Source organism: Ambystoma mexicanum, chromosome 14 (genome assembly GCF_040938575.1).
Source record: "Ambystoma mexicanum isolate Mex_15411 chromosome 14, UKY_AmexF1_1, whole genome shotgun sequence".
Lineage (NCBI taxonomy): Eukaryota > Metazoa > Chordata > Amphibia > Caudata > Ambystomatidae > Ambystoma > Ambystoma mexicanum.
In genome coordinates, this window is record NC_090940.1 from 667,816,976 (window position 1) to 667,834,821 (window position 17,846).

General features: G+C 48.5%; 1 protein-coding gene across 8 annotated transcripts in view; it reads left to right on the forward strand.

Moving 5' to 3' along the window:
- The window catches only part of SYNE2 (spectrin repeat containing nuclear envelope protein 2), a 1,840,150-nt gene that overhangs the window by 745,063 nt on the left and 1,077,241 nt on the right, over window positions 1-17,846 (forward strand). For all 8 annotated transcript variants that reach the window (XM_069638223.1, XM_069638224.1, XM_069638227.1 and 5 more), the window contains one exon: window positions 12,336-15,236. In XM_069638223.1, the coding sequence (XP_069494324.1) occupies window positions 12,336-15,236 (2,901 nt within the window). The remainder of the gene's footprint in view (window positions 1-12,335; window positions 15,237-17,846) is intronic.

Consider the following 17,846-nt stretch of genomic DNA (forward strand, 5'->3'; position numbering starts at 1 on the left):
AAAATAGAGCATGCATTGTAAGTATTCTCCCATTACATCAAAAGAGTCTGCTAAAAAACACAAATGAAGCATCCAACAGTCCTTTCTTGAGAAAACACATACACAATGTCTTTCAATGGAAAATCTCAGAGGTTTCACCAAAGAATTTTTATCAACAGAAATCATTAGGTGTGACTTTAAGGAAAAGTCTAATTCTGTGCCAGGATAAATGACCCTGGAAGCATTATTCCCACACATCTTAGAACACATTTAAAGGCCACTTTTCGTTGCTTATGTTTATTTAGTTTCTACTTAGTTAGTTAGTGCGCTTGTTGCTGAAGTCGTTTTAAAGTGCTTAAAGAGAGCGAAAAAGAGCAGAAAGGAGCTTTAAAGAAAATGTGTGTGGTTAGAGGCAATTAGTAAGATAGCGCTGTGAGTTAAGTGGGCAAGGGGGTGTCCAAACACACCTGATTTAGCCAGACCCGACTTCAGAGGGCAGGGCTTCCCTTGAAGGGGCAGAGTGCTATGCCCTCATAGGAGTTCCGAGTAGATTACTCAGTAGATCCCTCACCACTACTGGTGTTAGCAGTGGTGCCAGTGCTCCTGTGTGAGTTGCTCGAAGTTATTTGGTCGAAGGTGTTTTCATCATTTATTTTTGTTTTGATATTTTATCGCAAATGTATGCAGGGGTGAGACCCCCCTGCCGCCCCTCACCCCTGCCATTTCTGTTGCCCAAACTCACCCCCCACATGCATTTGCAATGAAATTCGTCCAGCAAACCTCAAAGCGTTCTTCTTTGACCAAATATGCTGTGGCAAGACCTCCCATTGCCCTGGCAGTAGGAGCGGTATGGAAAGTCGCCTGCCCTAGTGACTGCTCCACTTCTAGTCCATAGTGCCCTGTCCACCATACCCATGCAATGCTGACCTCCATAATGACAGCACCAGAGTAGGTTGCACAGTGAGAGGTTTGGGGGCATGCCCAGAGGCAGCACTGCCTGCCCCCCCACATGCCGACTCCGCCCTCTGACTTGACCTGCCACTCCTTTCCCATGTGCCCAGGGGCTACCTGACGTCGAGCTAGGGTTTTAGCAGGCATGGTGGGTGGGCCATATGGGAGAAGAGCAACTATCGTCTCTCTACATGGAGCAACACTTACTTCCTGCAACTTATCCTGTTCTCCTGTCTGCATTGTTATGAAAGATTGAGAGAAAAGGTGCAGGTGAACCCCATGGACACACTAAGCACCCCATGTTCAGTGCGAATTGAGAGACTCATGCTTACGCCGAGGGAGAAGCCCGTGTGGCTGCCCTGCAGGGAGTGTTTATAGGGGTGCGCCTTTGAAGTGCCACCAAACCTGCCACAGTGTGGACTGTGAGAGCACAGGTGCCTTTTGGGAATTGCAGAAGCCTCCTAAGATGTAAGGTACCCCCATTCTCATGTTAGATGCTTGTGCTGCCTTCCTGCTGGGAGAGGGGCTTCCAGATGTGATGAAGACGGTGCAAGCGGCTTTACTGTTCTATCGTGCATCACCTCCAGTAGTGGGCCTTCCCCTGGATTGTTGCAGTTCATGCTCGATGCCTTTTATCCAAGGTGCGTTGCTGTGTTTCTGAGCCCCCAGTGAAACTCTGGAGTGGATAAAGCACTCTGTGTTCTCTCCACCATCTGGTGGGTCTCTTGGGATGAGGAAGAGCTGTTATTTCTCTACTTTCTACTTTCCTCCATTGAAAAGGAATGTGGGAGCCCCTCTACTGAGAACGAACATGGCTCGAATGCTCTCTTGCTATAGAATGTCTACCACTCAGAAGGGTCTACAGTCAGGAACCTGCTTTCCTTAATGGTTGTAGGGGACACGTCTTCCGAGTATCCATATACGCCTGTCCCTGGTGGGCACCTGGTGATAGGGCAAAATACCATGGATCTTGGCTAGAAGTGACCCACATGGGGAGTTGTCTGATTATTTATTCATTTTGTTTTTGTTGTTGTGAATTGTAACATGCAGTAGAGAATGCTTATCATAACACAACCTACAACATCTGGATACAAAACAGATCAGAAGAATTAATAGCTGAGGTGATGAGTTGGTGATGTAGAGATGTAGCGTGACGGGAATCGGCCAGTCCCGTAGAGCAACACACCCATGCATCAGGGTGCAGTCTTTTCAATCCAGGCCGTTTACGCAAAGACCGTTTAAAGCCTCCCTGTTTCTAGAGTAAGGGTCATCCTATCCGTAGTTGCCAGTTGGACATGTCCAACAGCCCTTCCTTTATTCCTTGGGCACCCAGTGTTTCCAGTGACTCAGTATTATCCTATCCGTAGTTGCCAGTTGGACATGTCCAACAGCCCTTCCTGTATTCCTTGGGCACCCAGTGTTTTCCAATGACTCAGTATTATCCTATCCGTAGTTGCCAGTATGGACATGTCCAACAGCCCTTCCTGTATTCCTTGAGCACCCAATGTTACCAGTGACTTAGTGTTATCCTAACCGTAATTGCAAGTTTGGAATGTATTCCTTGGGCACCCAGTGTTTCCAGTGCCTCAGTATTATCCTATCCATAGTTGCCAGTTTGGAATGTCCAACAGCCCTTACTGTATTCCTTGGGCACCCAGTGTTTTCCAATGACTCAGTATTATCCTATCCGTAGTTGCCAGTATGGACATGTCCAACAGCCCTTCCTGTATTCCTTGAGCACCCAGTGTTTTCCAGTGACTCAGTATTATCCTTTCCGTAGTTGCCATTATGGACATGTCCAACAGCTCTTCCTTTATTCCTTGGGCACCCAATGTTACCAGTGACTTAGTGTTATCCTAACCGTAATTGCAAGTTTGGAATGTATTCCTTGGGCACCCAGTGTTTCCAGTGCCTCAGTATTATCCTATCCGTAGTTGCCATTATGGACATGTCCAACAGCCCTTCCTGTATTCCTTGGGCACCCAGTGTTTTCCAATGACTCAGTATTATCCTATCCGTAGTTGCCAGTATGGACATGTCCAACAGCCCTTCCTGTATTCCTTGAGCACCCAGTGTTTTCCAGTGACTCAGTATTATCCTTTCCGTAGTTGCCATTATGGACATGTCCAACAGCCCTTCCTTTATTCCTTGGGCACCCAATGTTACCATTGACTTAGTGTTATCCTAACCGTAATTGCAAGTTTGGAATGTATTCCTTGGGCACCCAGTGTTTCCAGTGCCTCAGTATTATCCTATCCATAGTTGCCAGTTTGGAATGTCCAACAGCCCTTACTGTATTCCTTGGGCACCCAGTGTTTTCCAATGACTCAGTATTATCCTATCCGTAGTTGCCAGTATGGACATGTCCAACAGCCCTTCCTGTATTCCTTGAGCACCCAGTGTTTTCCAGTGACTCAGTATTATCCTTTCCGTAGTTGCCATTATGGACATGTCCAACAGCCCTTCCTTTATTCCTTGGGCACCCAATGTTACCAGTGACTTAGTGTTATCCTAACCGTAATTGCAAGTTTGGAATGTATTCCTTGGGCACCCAGTGTTTCCAGTGCCTCAGTATTATCCTATCCATAGTTGCCAGTTTGGAATGTCCAACAGCCCTTACTGTATTCCTTGGGCACCCAGTGTTTTCCAATGACTCAGTATTATCCTATCCGTAGTTGCCAGTATGGACATGTCCAACAGCCCTTCCTGTATTCCTTGAGCACCCAGTGTTTTCCAGTGACTCAGTATTATCCTTTCCGTAGTTGCCATTATGGACATGTCCAACAGCCCTTCCTTTATTCCTTGGGCACCCAATGTTACCAGTGACTTAGTGTTATCCTAACCGTAATTGCAAGTTTGGAATGTATTCCTTGGGCACCCAGTGTTTCCAGTGCCTCAGTATTATCCTATCCATAGTTGCCAGTTTGGACATGTCCAACAGCCCTTCCTGTATTCCTTGGGCACCCAGTGTTTTCCAATGACTCAGTATTATCCTATCCGTAGTTGCCAGTATGGACATGTCCAACAGCCCTTCCTGTATTCCTTGAGCACCCAGTGTTTTCCAGTGACTCAGTATTATCCTTTCCGTAGTTGCCATTATGGACATGTCCAACAGCCCTTCCTTTATTCCTTGGGCACCCAGTGTTACCAGTGACTTAGTGTTATCCTAACCGTAATTGCAAGTTTGGAATGTATTCCTTGGGCACCCAGTGTTTCCAGTGCCTCAGTATTATCCTATCCATAGTTGCCAGTTTGGAATGTCCAACAGCCCTTCCTGTATTCCTTGGGCACCCAGTGTTTTCCAATGACTCAGTATTATCCTATCCGTAGTTGCCAGTATGGACATGTCCAACAGCCCTTCCTGTATTCCTTGAGCACCCAGTGTTTTCCAGTGACTCAGTATTATCCTATCCGTAGTTGCCAGTTTGGACATGTCCAACAGCCCTTCCTGTATTCCTTGGTCACCCAGTGTTTTCCAGTGACTCAGTATTATCCTATCCGTAGTTGCCAGTTTGGAATGTCCAACAGCCCTTACTGTATTCCTTGGGCACCCAGTGTTTCCAGTGACTTAGTGCTATCCTATCCGCAGTTGCCAGTTTGGAATGTATTCCTTGGGCACCCAGTGTTTCCAGTGACTCAGTATTATCCTATCCGTAGTTGCCAGTTTGGAATGTCCAACAGCCCTTACTGTATTCCTTGGGCACCCAGTGTTTCCAGTGACTCACTGTTATCCTATCCGTAGTTGCCAGTTTGGAATGTATTCCTTGGGCACCCAGTGTTTTCCAGTGACTCAGTATTATCCTATCCGCAGTTGCCAGTTTGGAATGTATTCCTTGGGCACCCAGTGTTTCCAGTGACTCAGTATTATCCTATCCCTAGTTGCCAGTTTGGAATGTCCAACAGCCCTTACTGTATTCCTTGGGCACCCAGTGTTTCCAGTGACTCAGTATTATCCTATCCATAGTTGCCAGTTTGGAATGTCCAACAGCCCTTCCTGTATTCCTTGGGCACCCAGTGTTTCCAGTGACTCACTGTTATCCTATCCGTAGTTGCCAGTTTGGAATGTATTCCTTGGGCACCCAGTGTTTTCCAGTGACTCAGTATTATCCTATCCGTAGTTGCCAGTTTGGAATGTATTCCTTGGGCACCCAGTATTTTCCAGTGACTCAGTATTATCCTATCCGTAGTTGCCAGTTTGGAATGTCCAACAGCCCTTACTGTATTCCTTGGGCACCAAGTGTTTTCCAGTGACTCAGTATTATCCTATCTGTAGTTGCCAGTTTGGAATGTCCAACAGCCCTTACTGTATTCCTTGGGCACCCAGTGTTTTCCAGTGACTCAGAATTATCCTATCCGTAGTTGCCATTATGGATATGTCCAACAGCCCTTCCTTTATTCCTTGGGCATCTAATGTTTCCATTGACTCAGTGCTATCCTATCCGTAGTTGCCAGTTTGGAATGTATTCCATGGGCACCCAGTGTTTCCAGTGACTCAGTATTATCCTATCCGTAGTTGCCAGTTTGGAATGTCCAACAGCCCTTACTGTATTCCTTGGGCACCCAGTGTTTTCCAGTGACTCAGTATTATCCTATCCGTAGTTGCCAGTTTGGACATGTCCAACAGCCCTTCCTGTATTCCTTGGGCACCCAGTGTTTCCAGTGACTCAGTATTATCCTATCCGTAGTTGCCAGTTTGGAATGTCCAACAGCCCTTACTGTATTCCTTGGGCACCCAGTGTTTTCCAGTGACTCAGTATTATCCTATCCGCAGTTGCCAGTTTGGACATGTCCAACAGCCCTTCCTGTATTCCTTGGGCACCCAGTGTTTCCAGTGACTCAGTATTATCCTATCCATAGTTGCCAGTTTGGAATGTCCAACAGCCCTTACTCTATTCCTTGCGCACCCATTGTTTCCAGTGACTCAGTATTAAGTATTTTCTGATTGAAATTGAAATTGCTTTTTTGGCACTGGGTTTTCTGTCTGATTCCTAAACTTGAGCAACAAATGTCCCCTCTCCTTCTGATTGGAATTTCTTTTGCACCCAATGGATTTTCTTGTATCCACTCATCTTCCCGTAGCATTGAATCAACGCTTATTTCAATGGATTGCATTCTCCTGCAGAGACCTCATCAGCTGGATGTCCATTCCACTATGAGCTGCCCTGAAACCTTTTCAACTCCTCTTGACTGGACCGTGCCACTCATCGGTTCTGGGCATGATGTCAGCGTCCATGTATAATATGTCACTATGCCCCTGTACCTCAGTTAATTTTTTTCTGCACCATTATCACGCTGCCATTCGGATAGTTTCTTGTGAGAGAACATTTCAATTCGCCAATTCGTCTAATTTCCATTGACGTTTATTGATATGACTGCTCCTAAGGCACCAGAGCTCAAGCGTTGTCAAGAAAGACTACTACTCCAAGATGTCCATCACCGACCCGCATGGCATCTGCTTGTGGTGCCTCGGTAAAGGTCACAATGTCGAGGACTGCGGCTTGTGCCAACAAATTAAACACAAATTGCTGATGCAGACATTGGGTAAATTAGCGCTCCAGCAACCTGTGTCAAAGTCCCCAGCTCGCTCGACCATCAGGTCATTGTGGCAAGCGGCCGAGGGACCCACACACGAAAATGAGGACAGGTGTCGTAAAAAAGCGCCAAAATGTTTTCACTCTTGAAGCCAATCATCCTTCCATAAGAAAATGAGGCACCATTGATGTAGGTACGACTCCGAATCTTTGGACAAACGTGCTAAGATCTGCCCAAATCTGAGCATGCCAAAGGAAGACTGGAAGGCATTAAAGGTGCAAATGCTCTAAATGTTTAAGACAGTCGCAGCAGGTACGACTCAGGTCTCGAAGTTGCAGGCTCCAATGGCACCATTTCTGCCCAGAGGTTCCGGTGCCAAGGTAGCCAGTTCTGGTTTTACGCCCTCGTGCTCTACCACGACTACCTGAAAACTGGCCATAATGACCCTGAGTTACTGGCGTCATAAGGCCTGGTGGGAACTACGGCATTGATGTCGGCGCTGACAGTTGATCGTTCCTTTATCCCAGACTCGCGTTCACCATTTTTCGACACAGTGCGGTCAATTTTTTGATGATGATAGGACTAGGTGCCTGTTGGTCTTTAGCCTATGGGCGGAGTGTCATGGCCAGAAGACTATTTTACTGACCAGGCAGATTTGATTGCCCTGGCTGAAGGTATTCATGACTCCACTGCACTGGATACACCTCCTGATCTTGACAACCAACAAGTCTTTCAACCTTTCACCCTAATGTGCACTGTGGAGATTGTGGTCGGGCCTTGGGTTTGGGCACTCCAGCAAAGCTCTTATCAGCCTATAACCTTATAGACATCTTTGATAAGCGTCCACAAACAGAGCCATCTCAGACCCAAATTTCGCCGTTATGGCTGAGACCTTGGTCCACTCCAGCTGTGGATATGGAGCGTACAAATGTGTACAAGCCGACTAGAGGGATTTGGTTGAGCTTCTCCCTGAATTTCCAGAGGTCCCACGTCACACCAACTCAGAAGCTCCAGTTAATCGAAGCATTCCTCAACACACATGTGGGGAAGGTTTTTGCCCTCGGAAGATAAAATCACCAGTATCAGGCAAATGTTTGAGCTCTTCTAGAGCCACGCCAGTCTACCCTCAGTCTACCCGCGGCTTCCTTCCTCTGCCTCTTCGGTCTCATGGCTTCCTGTATTTTTCTGGTGCCAGAGGCCATATTGCACATGCGATCTCTGCAGTGGCTGTTAAGGGATTATTGGTCCCAGTACTTTGATTCCATGAAGGACATCCTCAAAGTGTCGAGGTCTGTGGCCAGCAAACAATCTTGGTGGTCCAGCAGAGAGAACATGACGAGGGAACCTTTTTGGCCTCAGTGGCGCCAGACCAAGGTGGTCACAGATGCTTCCTTGAAGGGTTGGGGCGCTCACTGTGGGAACCTGCAGGTGAGTGGCCTTTGGTCACCAATAGAATGCCAATGGGATATCAGTAGGCTGGAGTTGCGGTTAATCGGGTTATCCCTGATGGCTTTTGTGCTCACCCTCAAGGGGAAGCACATCCTTGTTCTGACAGAAAACACAGTGGCCATGCAATACCTCAAAAATCAGGGGGTGTCCGGTCTCTGCATATGCAAGGAGGCGCTGCAACTGTGGTTCTGTTTGCTGAAGATCCAGATCTCTGCTTTGTCTGCCCATCTGGCAGGAGCAGAGAACTGACTGGTGGACAATCTGAGCAGGCAGAGCACGATCTCACACGAGTGGGAAGTCTGCCTGGAAGTTCTTGAGGAGATGTTCGCTGATTGGGGTACGCCAAGAGTAGATCTGTTTATCACGAGGTCCAACACAAAGTGCAGACAGTTTTGCTCAAGGGAATTCCTGGTGGAGTGTGTCTTCGACCTCAACTATGCCTTCCCTCCGATACCTGTCATCCTGTGGGTTCTCAGGAGCTTGTGGAGGTTTCAAGCCGCCATGATATTGATCCCCCCGGATTAGGCGAGTGGGACATGGTATTCAGAACTCATGTAGTTGACCATCTGCCCCCCTCTCCAGTTTGTAATGAACTCATGGTGGCAACACTAAAGACAGACACAAGTGATCGCAATTCAAGGGTGTTTATTAAACTGCACGCAGTTTGGAGAAACACCTAATCTAAGCCTAAATCTAAGATGGGAGCAAGTCTCAACCATCAAATTAAAAATAAGGCAGTCCTAGTGGCGTTTTGTAAAATAAAAAGAGCCTATACTAAGAAACCTATTGCCAAACCATACAACTAATACCAGAAAAGGTGTGGGATAGTTCCCAAGAAGAAAGAAGTGTTCTCAAATATCATGCCAGCATGTGGTAGTCACGTTTTGAGCACGGGGCAAGATAGGATCTTGAAGCACAACACACACTCGAGCTTTCACAGCACGAATCGACAGTTCCACTTGTAGCTATCAGGACCATCGATGGCCAAGTCTCGTTCCACTTGAAAGTCTCTTGCTTTCAAGGGCCTGATAGTTTCAATGAACCAACACAAAAGTTCTGATTCAGGAATGCTTTTAGCTGATGGTTTCACCCCTGTGCACCTCTCTTGCGGGCACAGACCCATCAGAATCTTATTCGATTATTCAAACAGTACCTTTTGATATCAAGGCCTTCGAGGTTGTGGTTTCCTGGTCCCGATGGCCTGATAGATTTTCCAACAGAACAATAAACGAACACAAAGTTCGAGTCCTACGTGTTTCTTGGGTGATGGATTCACCCCTGGGTCCCCTCTTTACTTTCAGCCTCCCTTTAGCGGGTTCACTAAGGGTTTTCCCTCATTCATAAATCTTAGTGTCTTTTTAAACAGTTCCAGTGGACATCCCTCGGCCGGGTTCGCTCTTTGTCAACACACTGTTTCTTGGGACTTTAGACTTTGCACCGGGTCCCCCTCTTCCGGGCGCAGACCCTTCTCGAATCTCAGGTGCGGAATTCACTTCCCTTGCTTTCTTTATAGTTCTTTGGTCAAAGGCTTTCGACTGTACAGGGATTTTTCTTGACTTCCTGTATGACTTGCCGACTCTCCTATGGCTTTCTGGTATCTGTAGTTTAACTCAGATGGGGATCGACCAGAGTTTCACGGAGCAGCAGCCACGTGGTACTGGTACACTTTTGCAGCTGGGTTCCCCTTTACAATTTTACAGTTCTTGGAACTTTTCTTAGTTTTCCACTTTGCGACTTTCATTCATCACAGCCCGGTTCTTATCGGTTCTCTCTTCGAATCACTGACTGTGATGAATCGCTTGGCTTTCCTTGTAGCTGAAGTCAAGGCCGGTACCATGGTAGCAGGAGTCTCCCTCGCTCCGGTTTTTCAGCGCTGCTTTGCTGCGTGTACCTTTGACATCTGCTGCAACACACTCGGGCTATTGTCCTCAGTCTTACGATTCTGTCTGCAGAGGTTTTGCAGGGTTTTGTTGAAAAGGGCAAGGTTGCGTCTCTCCTCGTCAGCCTCTCGGTATTTGCCGCCTTTCTCCTCCTCTTGAACTGCCGGACCTTGATAGCTATCTCGTTGTGCGATCTGCCTTGCTCATACTGTGCTCTCTTGCTCCACCTTTTATCCCTGTGGGGAAGGGAAAGGGCCGTCATGTGTGTGTGTGATTCTGATGAATTGCCTGACTTTGCCTGACCTTTGTATTGGGACATGTCAGGTAAACAGCTCTGGTGTTAGTCCGTTCTCTGGTGTGTTGTGTGAAAGTGTTTTTGTCGGAAAAGGGGGGGGGGGCAATGGTTCTGAACATCCAATGTAGTAGGATGGTGAAAAGGTGTTGAAAGAAGGGGGATACCAAGTCTCACCCGTCAGTGTCCCGATCCCACTCCCCGAGGACCCCCCATCCAGGTGATCCTCCCTCACTGGTCCACCCCCAGGAACTGGATCCAATAGCGATGGCCGTGTCCTGGCCACCTGGATGACAGATCCCCGGGGTTTAGCCAGGGAGACACCTTCAGGTTTCTCACAGGTTGCTCGACGACTGGAGCTCCTATCCCAGTCAGAAGGTCGGGTACTTCACCCGAACCCAGAATCCCTCAACCTACATGCGTGGCTCTTGAGAGGTTGAGATATGATGACTGGAACCTCTCACAAGAGGTATTTGAGGTGCTACTGGTTGCATGCCGACCATCTACAAGATCGCTGTATGCGTGCAGATGAAGAAGAGTCATGGTGTGGTGCAGGGAACGCTGGATAGACCCTATCACTTGTCCCGCCACAACAGCGATAGAGTTCCTTCTGTCACTGGCCTCAGCAGGCCTTCAGCTTGGTAAAGTCAAAGACTACTTGGCGGATTTGTATGTTTTTCAGAGGTCTCCGAATCAAGGATCCTTCTTCACGATCCGGTTATGACCCAATTCTTAAAGGGCCTTGTAAATCGGTATTCGCCAACCCTGTTTTTTGGTTACAGAATGGGACCTACATTTAGTATTAACATTCTTGATGGTGGCTCCGTTTGAGCCTATGCGTTCAGGTCCTATCAGGCTACTTACCTTGAAAACAGCTTTCCTGGTAGCGATCAGGTCAGCTAGATGTATAAGTAGGCTGCAGGCCTGATCCTGCAAGCCACCGTTTCTACAATTTTTCATGGAGCAAGCCTCACTCAAGGTGCGTCCTAAATTCCTACCTTAATTGGTCTCTAAATTCCATGTGTCCCAGAGCATTGATTTGCCAGTATTTTATCCTCCTCTGCATCCTTTTAAAGTTAAGGAGAGGCTACACAGAGTGAACACTAAGAGGCCTCTCACCTTTTATGTTTCTAGGACAGCGGAATTCAGGCGTGATGACCAAATATGTCGAGCAGTGACGTGGTAATCGCTCCACACGTTCACCAAGCATTACTGTCTGGATGTAGCACGTGGTTCAGAGCCTCGATTCGGCAGAGCGGTTTTGCAGAACTTGTCTGAAGGCTTTCATCCCACCTCCAAACTCTGTACTACTTTGGGAGTCTATCTGATAAGGAATCTGCAGGATAACACAATCGACTGAAGGAGAAATTACTTACGAGTAATGTTCGTTCTATGGATTTTTCTCCCACAGATTCCTCATCACCCTCCCATCCGGCCCGCCATTAAAGTGGTTGTCTTCTTCTACTTGAAAGAGGTTATGAATAATTATGTGTTAGGCACAGTTGACTTGCTGTTTTAATGCTTTCAGTCAGTGACATTTAGTACAGTCCTGTTCTTCATATAAAAAAAAAAAGAAATGGTTTTTTTTGGCTCTTTCAGCCCAAAATCCTTTGGATTCTTCCTTCATGACTGCCGATCCTGGGAGGTGGGTGGTAGGTGAGGAGCTAAGGTACGGGTGCATAGTGACATAGTATATATGGCGTCCGACATTACATTCTGAACCGACAAGTGGCACGGTTGAGCCAAGAGGAGTCGACGATTAAGTCGAGGTCCACTACGTAACCTGTCGAAAAAGGTTTCGAAGCAGCTGACGCTGGAAGGGATATCTTTCTGATGAGGAATCTGCGGGAGAAGAATCCGTAGAAAGAACATTACTGCTAAGTCATTTCTCCTTCAGACTAACCACGGCTCAGTTTTCATGTCCTGTAAGCCAGAGCCGAGGGTCTGCACTCTGAATTCCTAATCTCTACTCATACTCCTATGTTTCAGCTCCAGAAGAATGCACTGTAGCAAAGAAAGTGAGGGGGCATCTGTTTGGTCAGTGCCAGTGCTGCTCCTTTTACTTGGCAGTGGCACTGACTCTCCCTTCAAGCACCCGAGAAACTCTGTAATGAATAAAAACTCTGTTCTGCCAACCATGCTTATTTGCCGTCTTGTCTCATGTTGCTGTATTATGTTAACTCTGTCACTGTAGGACAGTGAAGAAGGACTAACACTTTTATCACCTGTTTCTGTCTTTTGAAAAACTACAGGAGTCTGTCCGCAAGAAAGAGGAGATCCTGGATACGGTCCTTCCGGCAGAGGAGTCCATTAAGCAAGAAACTCTGACAGCAGTTCAGGAAAGAAGCGAGGCTAAAATGGAAATATCGAAACCAGGTGTTCCAGAAAAGAGACCAGAGGACGCCATCACAGCAAAATCTGATGTTCCTCAGGAAAAACCTGAAATGGAGAAAGACATTTCCATGAGCCTGGGGGTAGCAGCTGTTTCTGAAATGATCTTTGAAGCTCGGGAGAAAAAGCCTGCCAAGATATATGGGTCAGTCAGCAAGAAAGAAGACACATCACAGGAATTAGTTAGAAGAGAAACTCCTGCGGAGGTTCACAAAATTATATCACATGAAATAAAAACAATTAAAAAGGGAGAAACAATACACCCCGCCATCGAAATAAAACCAGAGTTTCATCAAGCAGAACACAGAAAGGAGACTGAACCTTCCTTGAGCGAGCCGAAGGCAGCTGACTCCAAAATAGTCCTTGACACTCAGGAAAAAAGGCCTGCCAAGATATTTGAGTCTGTCAGCAAGAAGGAGGACACATTTGAGAAAAGTTTACTCTCACAGGAATCAGTTAGAAGAGAAACCTTTCCAGGGATTCAGGAAATAATTGCACATGAAATAAAAACAATTAAAAAAGGAGATTTAGACAAAAGACCCCACCCCTCCTTCGAAATAAAACCAGAGGTTCCACAAGAAGAATGTGGAAAGGAGACAGAACGTTCCTTGAGCGAGCCGAAGGCAGCTGAATCTGAAATAGTCTTTGACCCTCAGGGGAAAAGCCCAGCCAAGATATATGAGTTGGTCAGCAAGAAAGAGGACACATCAGAGAAAGGCTTATCATCTTTGGAACCTGTTAAACAAGAAGCCCTGGCAGCAGTTCAGAAAACGAGCAAGGCTGAAATACAGAAAATTAAACTAGAAGTTGCAGAAAAGAGACCAAAGGACACCATCGTAGCAAGATCTGGCATTCCTCAAGAAGAACCTGGGAAGGAGAAGGGCATTTCCATGACCCAGCAGATGGCGACTGTTTCTGAAATGGTCTTTGAGCCTCAGGTGGTAAGGCCTGCTGACACAGTTGAGTCTGTCAGCAAGAAAGAAGAGGACACATCAGAGAAAACGTTCCCCTCACAGAAATCAGTTAGAAGAGAAACTCCTGCAGCGGTTCAGGAAATGATTGCACATGAAATAAAGCCAATTCAAGATCGAGATTCAGACCAAAGACTCCAATCCCCCATAGAACTAAATTCCAAGGTTCCTCAAGAACAACGTGGAAAGGAGACAGAACTTTCCTTGAGTGAGCCGAAGGCGGCGAACTCTGAAATAGTCTTTGACGCTCAGGAAAAAGCATCTGCCAAGATATCTGAGTCAGTCAGCAAGAAAGATGACACATCAGAGAAAAGTTTAACATCTTTGGAACCTGTTAAACAAGAAGCCCTGGCAGCAGTTCAGAAAACCAGCAAGGCTGGAATAAAGAACATTACACTAGGAGTTGCGGAAAAGAGACCAGAGGACACCATCGTAGCAAGATCTGTCATTCCTCAAGAAGAACCTGGGAAGGAGAAGGGCATTTCCATGACCCAGCAGATGGCGACTGTTTCTGAAATGGTCTTTGAGACTCAGGTGGTAAGGCCTGCTGACACAATCGAGTCTGTCAGCAAGAAAGAAGAGGACACATCAGAGAAAAGTTTACTCTCACAGGAATCAGTTAGAAGAGAAACCTTTCCAGGGATTCAGGAAATTATTGCACATGAAATAAAAACAATTAAAAAAGGAGATTTAGACAAAAGACCCCACCCTTCCATCAAAATAAAACCAGAGGTTCCTCCAGAAGAACGTGGAAAGGAGACAGAACGTTCCTTGAGCGAGCCGAAGGCAGCTGAATCTGAAATAGTCTTTGACGCTCAGGGGAAAAGCCCAGCCAAGATATATGAGTTGGTAAGCAAGAAAGAGGACACATCAGAGAAAGGCTTAACATCTTTGGAACCTGTTAAACAAGAAGCCCTGGCAGCAGTTCAGAACACCAGCAAGGCTGGAATGCAGCAAATTAAACCACAAGTTCTGGAAAAGAGACCAGAGGACACCATCGTAGCAAGATCTCTCCTTCCTCAGCAAGAACCTGGGAAGGAGAAGGGCATTTCCATGACCAAGCAGGTGGCGACTGTTTCTGAAATGGTCCTTGAGCCTCAGGAGGAAAAGCCTGACGAGACAGTCGAGTCGGTCAGCAAGAAAGGCGACACATCCGAGAAAATGTTACCCACACAGGAATCAGTTAGAAGTGAAACTCCTGCAGGGGTTCAGGAAATTATTGCACATGAAATAAAACCAATTCAAGAAGGAGATTTTGACAAAAGACAAGAGCCCGCCATTGAAACAAAAGCTGAGATTCCTCAAGAAGAGCCTGTAAAGGTGGCAGAAGTTGATATTCAAGAAGAGCCTGTAAAGGTGGCAGAAGCTGAGATTCCTCAAGAAGAGCCTGTAAAGGTGGCAGAAGTTGATATTCAAGAAGAGCCTGTAAAGGTGGCAGAAGTTGATATTCAAGAAGAGCCTGCAAAGGTGGCAGAAGCTGAGATTCCTCAAGAAGAGCCTGTAAAGGTGGCAGAAGCTGAGATTCCTCAAGAAGAGCCTGTAAAGGTGGCAGAAGTTGATATTCAAGAAGAGCCTGTAAAGGTGGCAGAAGCTGAGATTCCTCAAGAAGAGCCTGTAAAGGTGGCAGAAGCTGAGATTCCTCAAGAAGAGCCTGTAAAGGTGGCAGCAGAAGCTGAGATTCCTCACGAAGAGCCTGTAAAGGTGGCAGGCCCTTTTCTGATCAAGGGGACGGCGGCTGTTTCTGAAATAATTCCCGTCACTTTGGAGAAAATGGCCAATAAAGCACTTGAGGTATGTATGAACATTCTGTGTGCCCCAATAACGATTGCCCCGATTGATAAACCTTACAGCTGCACACAATCATGGTTTGGCGTATATCACAGATCTGTGGCCATTTCCCTGGTGCTGCTAAAATGTCACAAAAGTCTCAGTGCATGCCAGGCCCTGATTCTGCATCTGGGTGGCATTATTTAGTATCTCACATCCTACTGCTCACAAACCAGAGCACATCCTGTGCTCTGCCCCCTCCCATTCCAAAGACACGTGGCATAACTTCCTGCCCCAGTGTAAACATGCGAACAGTCTCTGACCTCCTGTACAAAACCTACCCAGAGTCCCAACATCTCCTTGGCTCCCCGCACCCCCAAGTCAAGGCCTACCTGCAGTAGAAAAAAAGATGTCAAGTATCCTGGAACTAACGCCTCCCTGCATTGCCAGTGTGATATAGGACGCCACAAGGTGACTGAGTTCAGAGAGGGAGCCTTAAATTAAAAATGCAGGGCCATGCTTGCCAAGGCCACACTAGGGGGCTGTTAGTATCGCCCCCAGCAGGACCCAAGCAGCTGCAAAGGTTTACGTTTGCAGGGGGCCTGGACATATATTTTCACTAAAGCATTCCGTGGGCTTGTTTAAGTAATTAGTTGTTCATATTTCATGTGGTGCCTACACTAGAAAGTGAATCAGCTCCACAAACGGAACACGACAAGATGGCGGGGTCATAGGCAGCGCAAGGTGGCGGGGTCACAGGTAGCGCAAGGTGGCGGGATCATAGGTAGCGCAAGGTGGCGGGGTCATAGGTAGCGCAAGGTGGCGGGGTCATAGGTAGCGCAAGGTGGCGGGGTCATAGGTAGCGCAAGATGGCGGGGTCATAGGTAGCGCAAGGTGGCAGGGTCATAGGTAGCGCAAGGTGGCGGGGTCACAGGTAGCGCAAGGTGGCGGGGTCACAGGTAGCGCAAGGTGGCGGGTTCATAGGTAGCGCAAGGTGGCGGGGTCATAGGTAGCGCAAGGTGGCGGGTTCATAGGTAGCGCAAGGTGGCGGGGTCATAGGTAGCGCAAGGTGGCGGGGTCATAGGTAGCGCAAGATGGCGGGGTCATAGGTAGCGCAAGGTGGCGGGTTCATAGGTAGCGCAAGGTGGCGGGGTCATAGGTAGCGCAAGGTGGCGGGTTCATAGGTAGCGCAAGGTGGCGGGGTCATAGGTAGCGCAAGGTGGCGGGTTCATAGGTAGCGCAAGGTGGCGGGTTCATAGGTAGCGCAAGGTGGCAGGGTCATAGGTAGCGCAAGGTGGCGGGGTCACAGGTAGCGCAAGGTGGCGGGGTCACAGGTAGCGCAAGGTGGCGGGTTCATAGGTAGCGCAAGGTGGCGGGGTCATAGGTAGCGCAAGGTGGCGGGTTCATAGGTAGCGCAAGGTGGCGGGGTCATAGGTAGCGCAAGGTGGCGGGGTCATAGGTAGCGCAAGATGGCGGGGTCATAGGTAGCGCAAGGTGGCGGGTTCATAGGTAGCGCAAGGTGGCGGGGTCATAGGTAGCGCAAGGTGGCGGGTTCATAGGTAGCGCAAGGTGGCGGGGTCATAGGTAGCGCAAGGTGGCGGGTTCATAGGTAGCGCAAGGTGGCGGGTTCATAGGTAGCGCAAGGTGGCGGGGTCATAGGTAGCGCAAGATGGCGGGGTCATAGGTAGCGCAAGGTGGCGAGGTCATAGGTAGCGCAAGGTGGCGGGGTCATAGGTAGCGCAAGGTGGCGGGGTCATAGGTAGCGCAAGGTGGCGGGGTCATAGGTAGCGCAAGGTGGCGGGGTCATAGGAGCACAAGGTGGCGGGGTCATAGGAGCACAAGGTGGCGGGGTCATAGGTAGCGCAAGGTGGCGGGGTCATAGGTAGCGCAAGGTGGCGGGGTCATAGGTAGCGCAAGGTGGCGGGGTCATAGGTAGCGCAAGGTGGCGGGTTCATAGGTAGCGCAAGGTGCCGGGGTTATAGGTAGCGCAAGGTGGCAGGTTCATAGGTAGCGCAAGGTGGCGGGGTCATAGGTAGCGCAAGATGGCGGGGTCATAGGTAGCGCAAGGTGGCGGGGTCATAGGTAGCGCATGGTGGCGGGGTCATAGGTAGCGCAAGGTGCCGGGGTCATAGGTAGCGCAAGGTGGCGGGGTCATAGGTAGCGCAAGGTGGCGGGTTCATAGGTAGCGCAAGGTGGCGGGGTCATAGGTAGCGCAAGGTGGCGGGTTCATAGGTAGCGCAAGGTGGCAGGTTCATAGGTAGCGCAAGGTGGCGGGGTCATAGTTAGCGCAAGATGGCGGGGTCATAGGTAGCGCAAGGTGGCAGGTTCATAGGTAGCGCAAGGTGGCGGGGTCATAGGTAGCGCAAGGTGGCGGGTTCATAGGTAGCCCAAGGTGGCGGGGTCATAGGTAGCGCAAGGTGGCGGGTTCATAGGTAGCGCAAGGTGGCAGGTTCATAGGTAGCGCAAGGTGGCGGGGTCATAGGTAGCGCAAGATGGCGGGGTCATAGGTAGCGCAAGGTGGCGGGGTCATAGGTAGCGCAAGGTGGCGGGGTCATAGGTAGCGCAAGGTGGCGGGGTCATAGGTAGCGCAAGGTGGCGGGGTCATAGGAGCACAAGGTGGCGGGGTCATAGGAG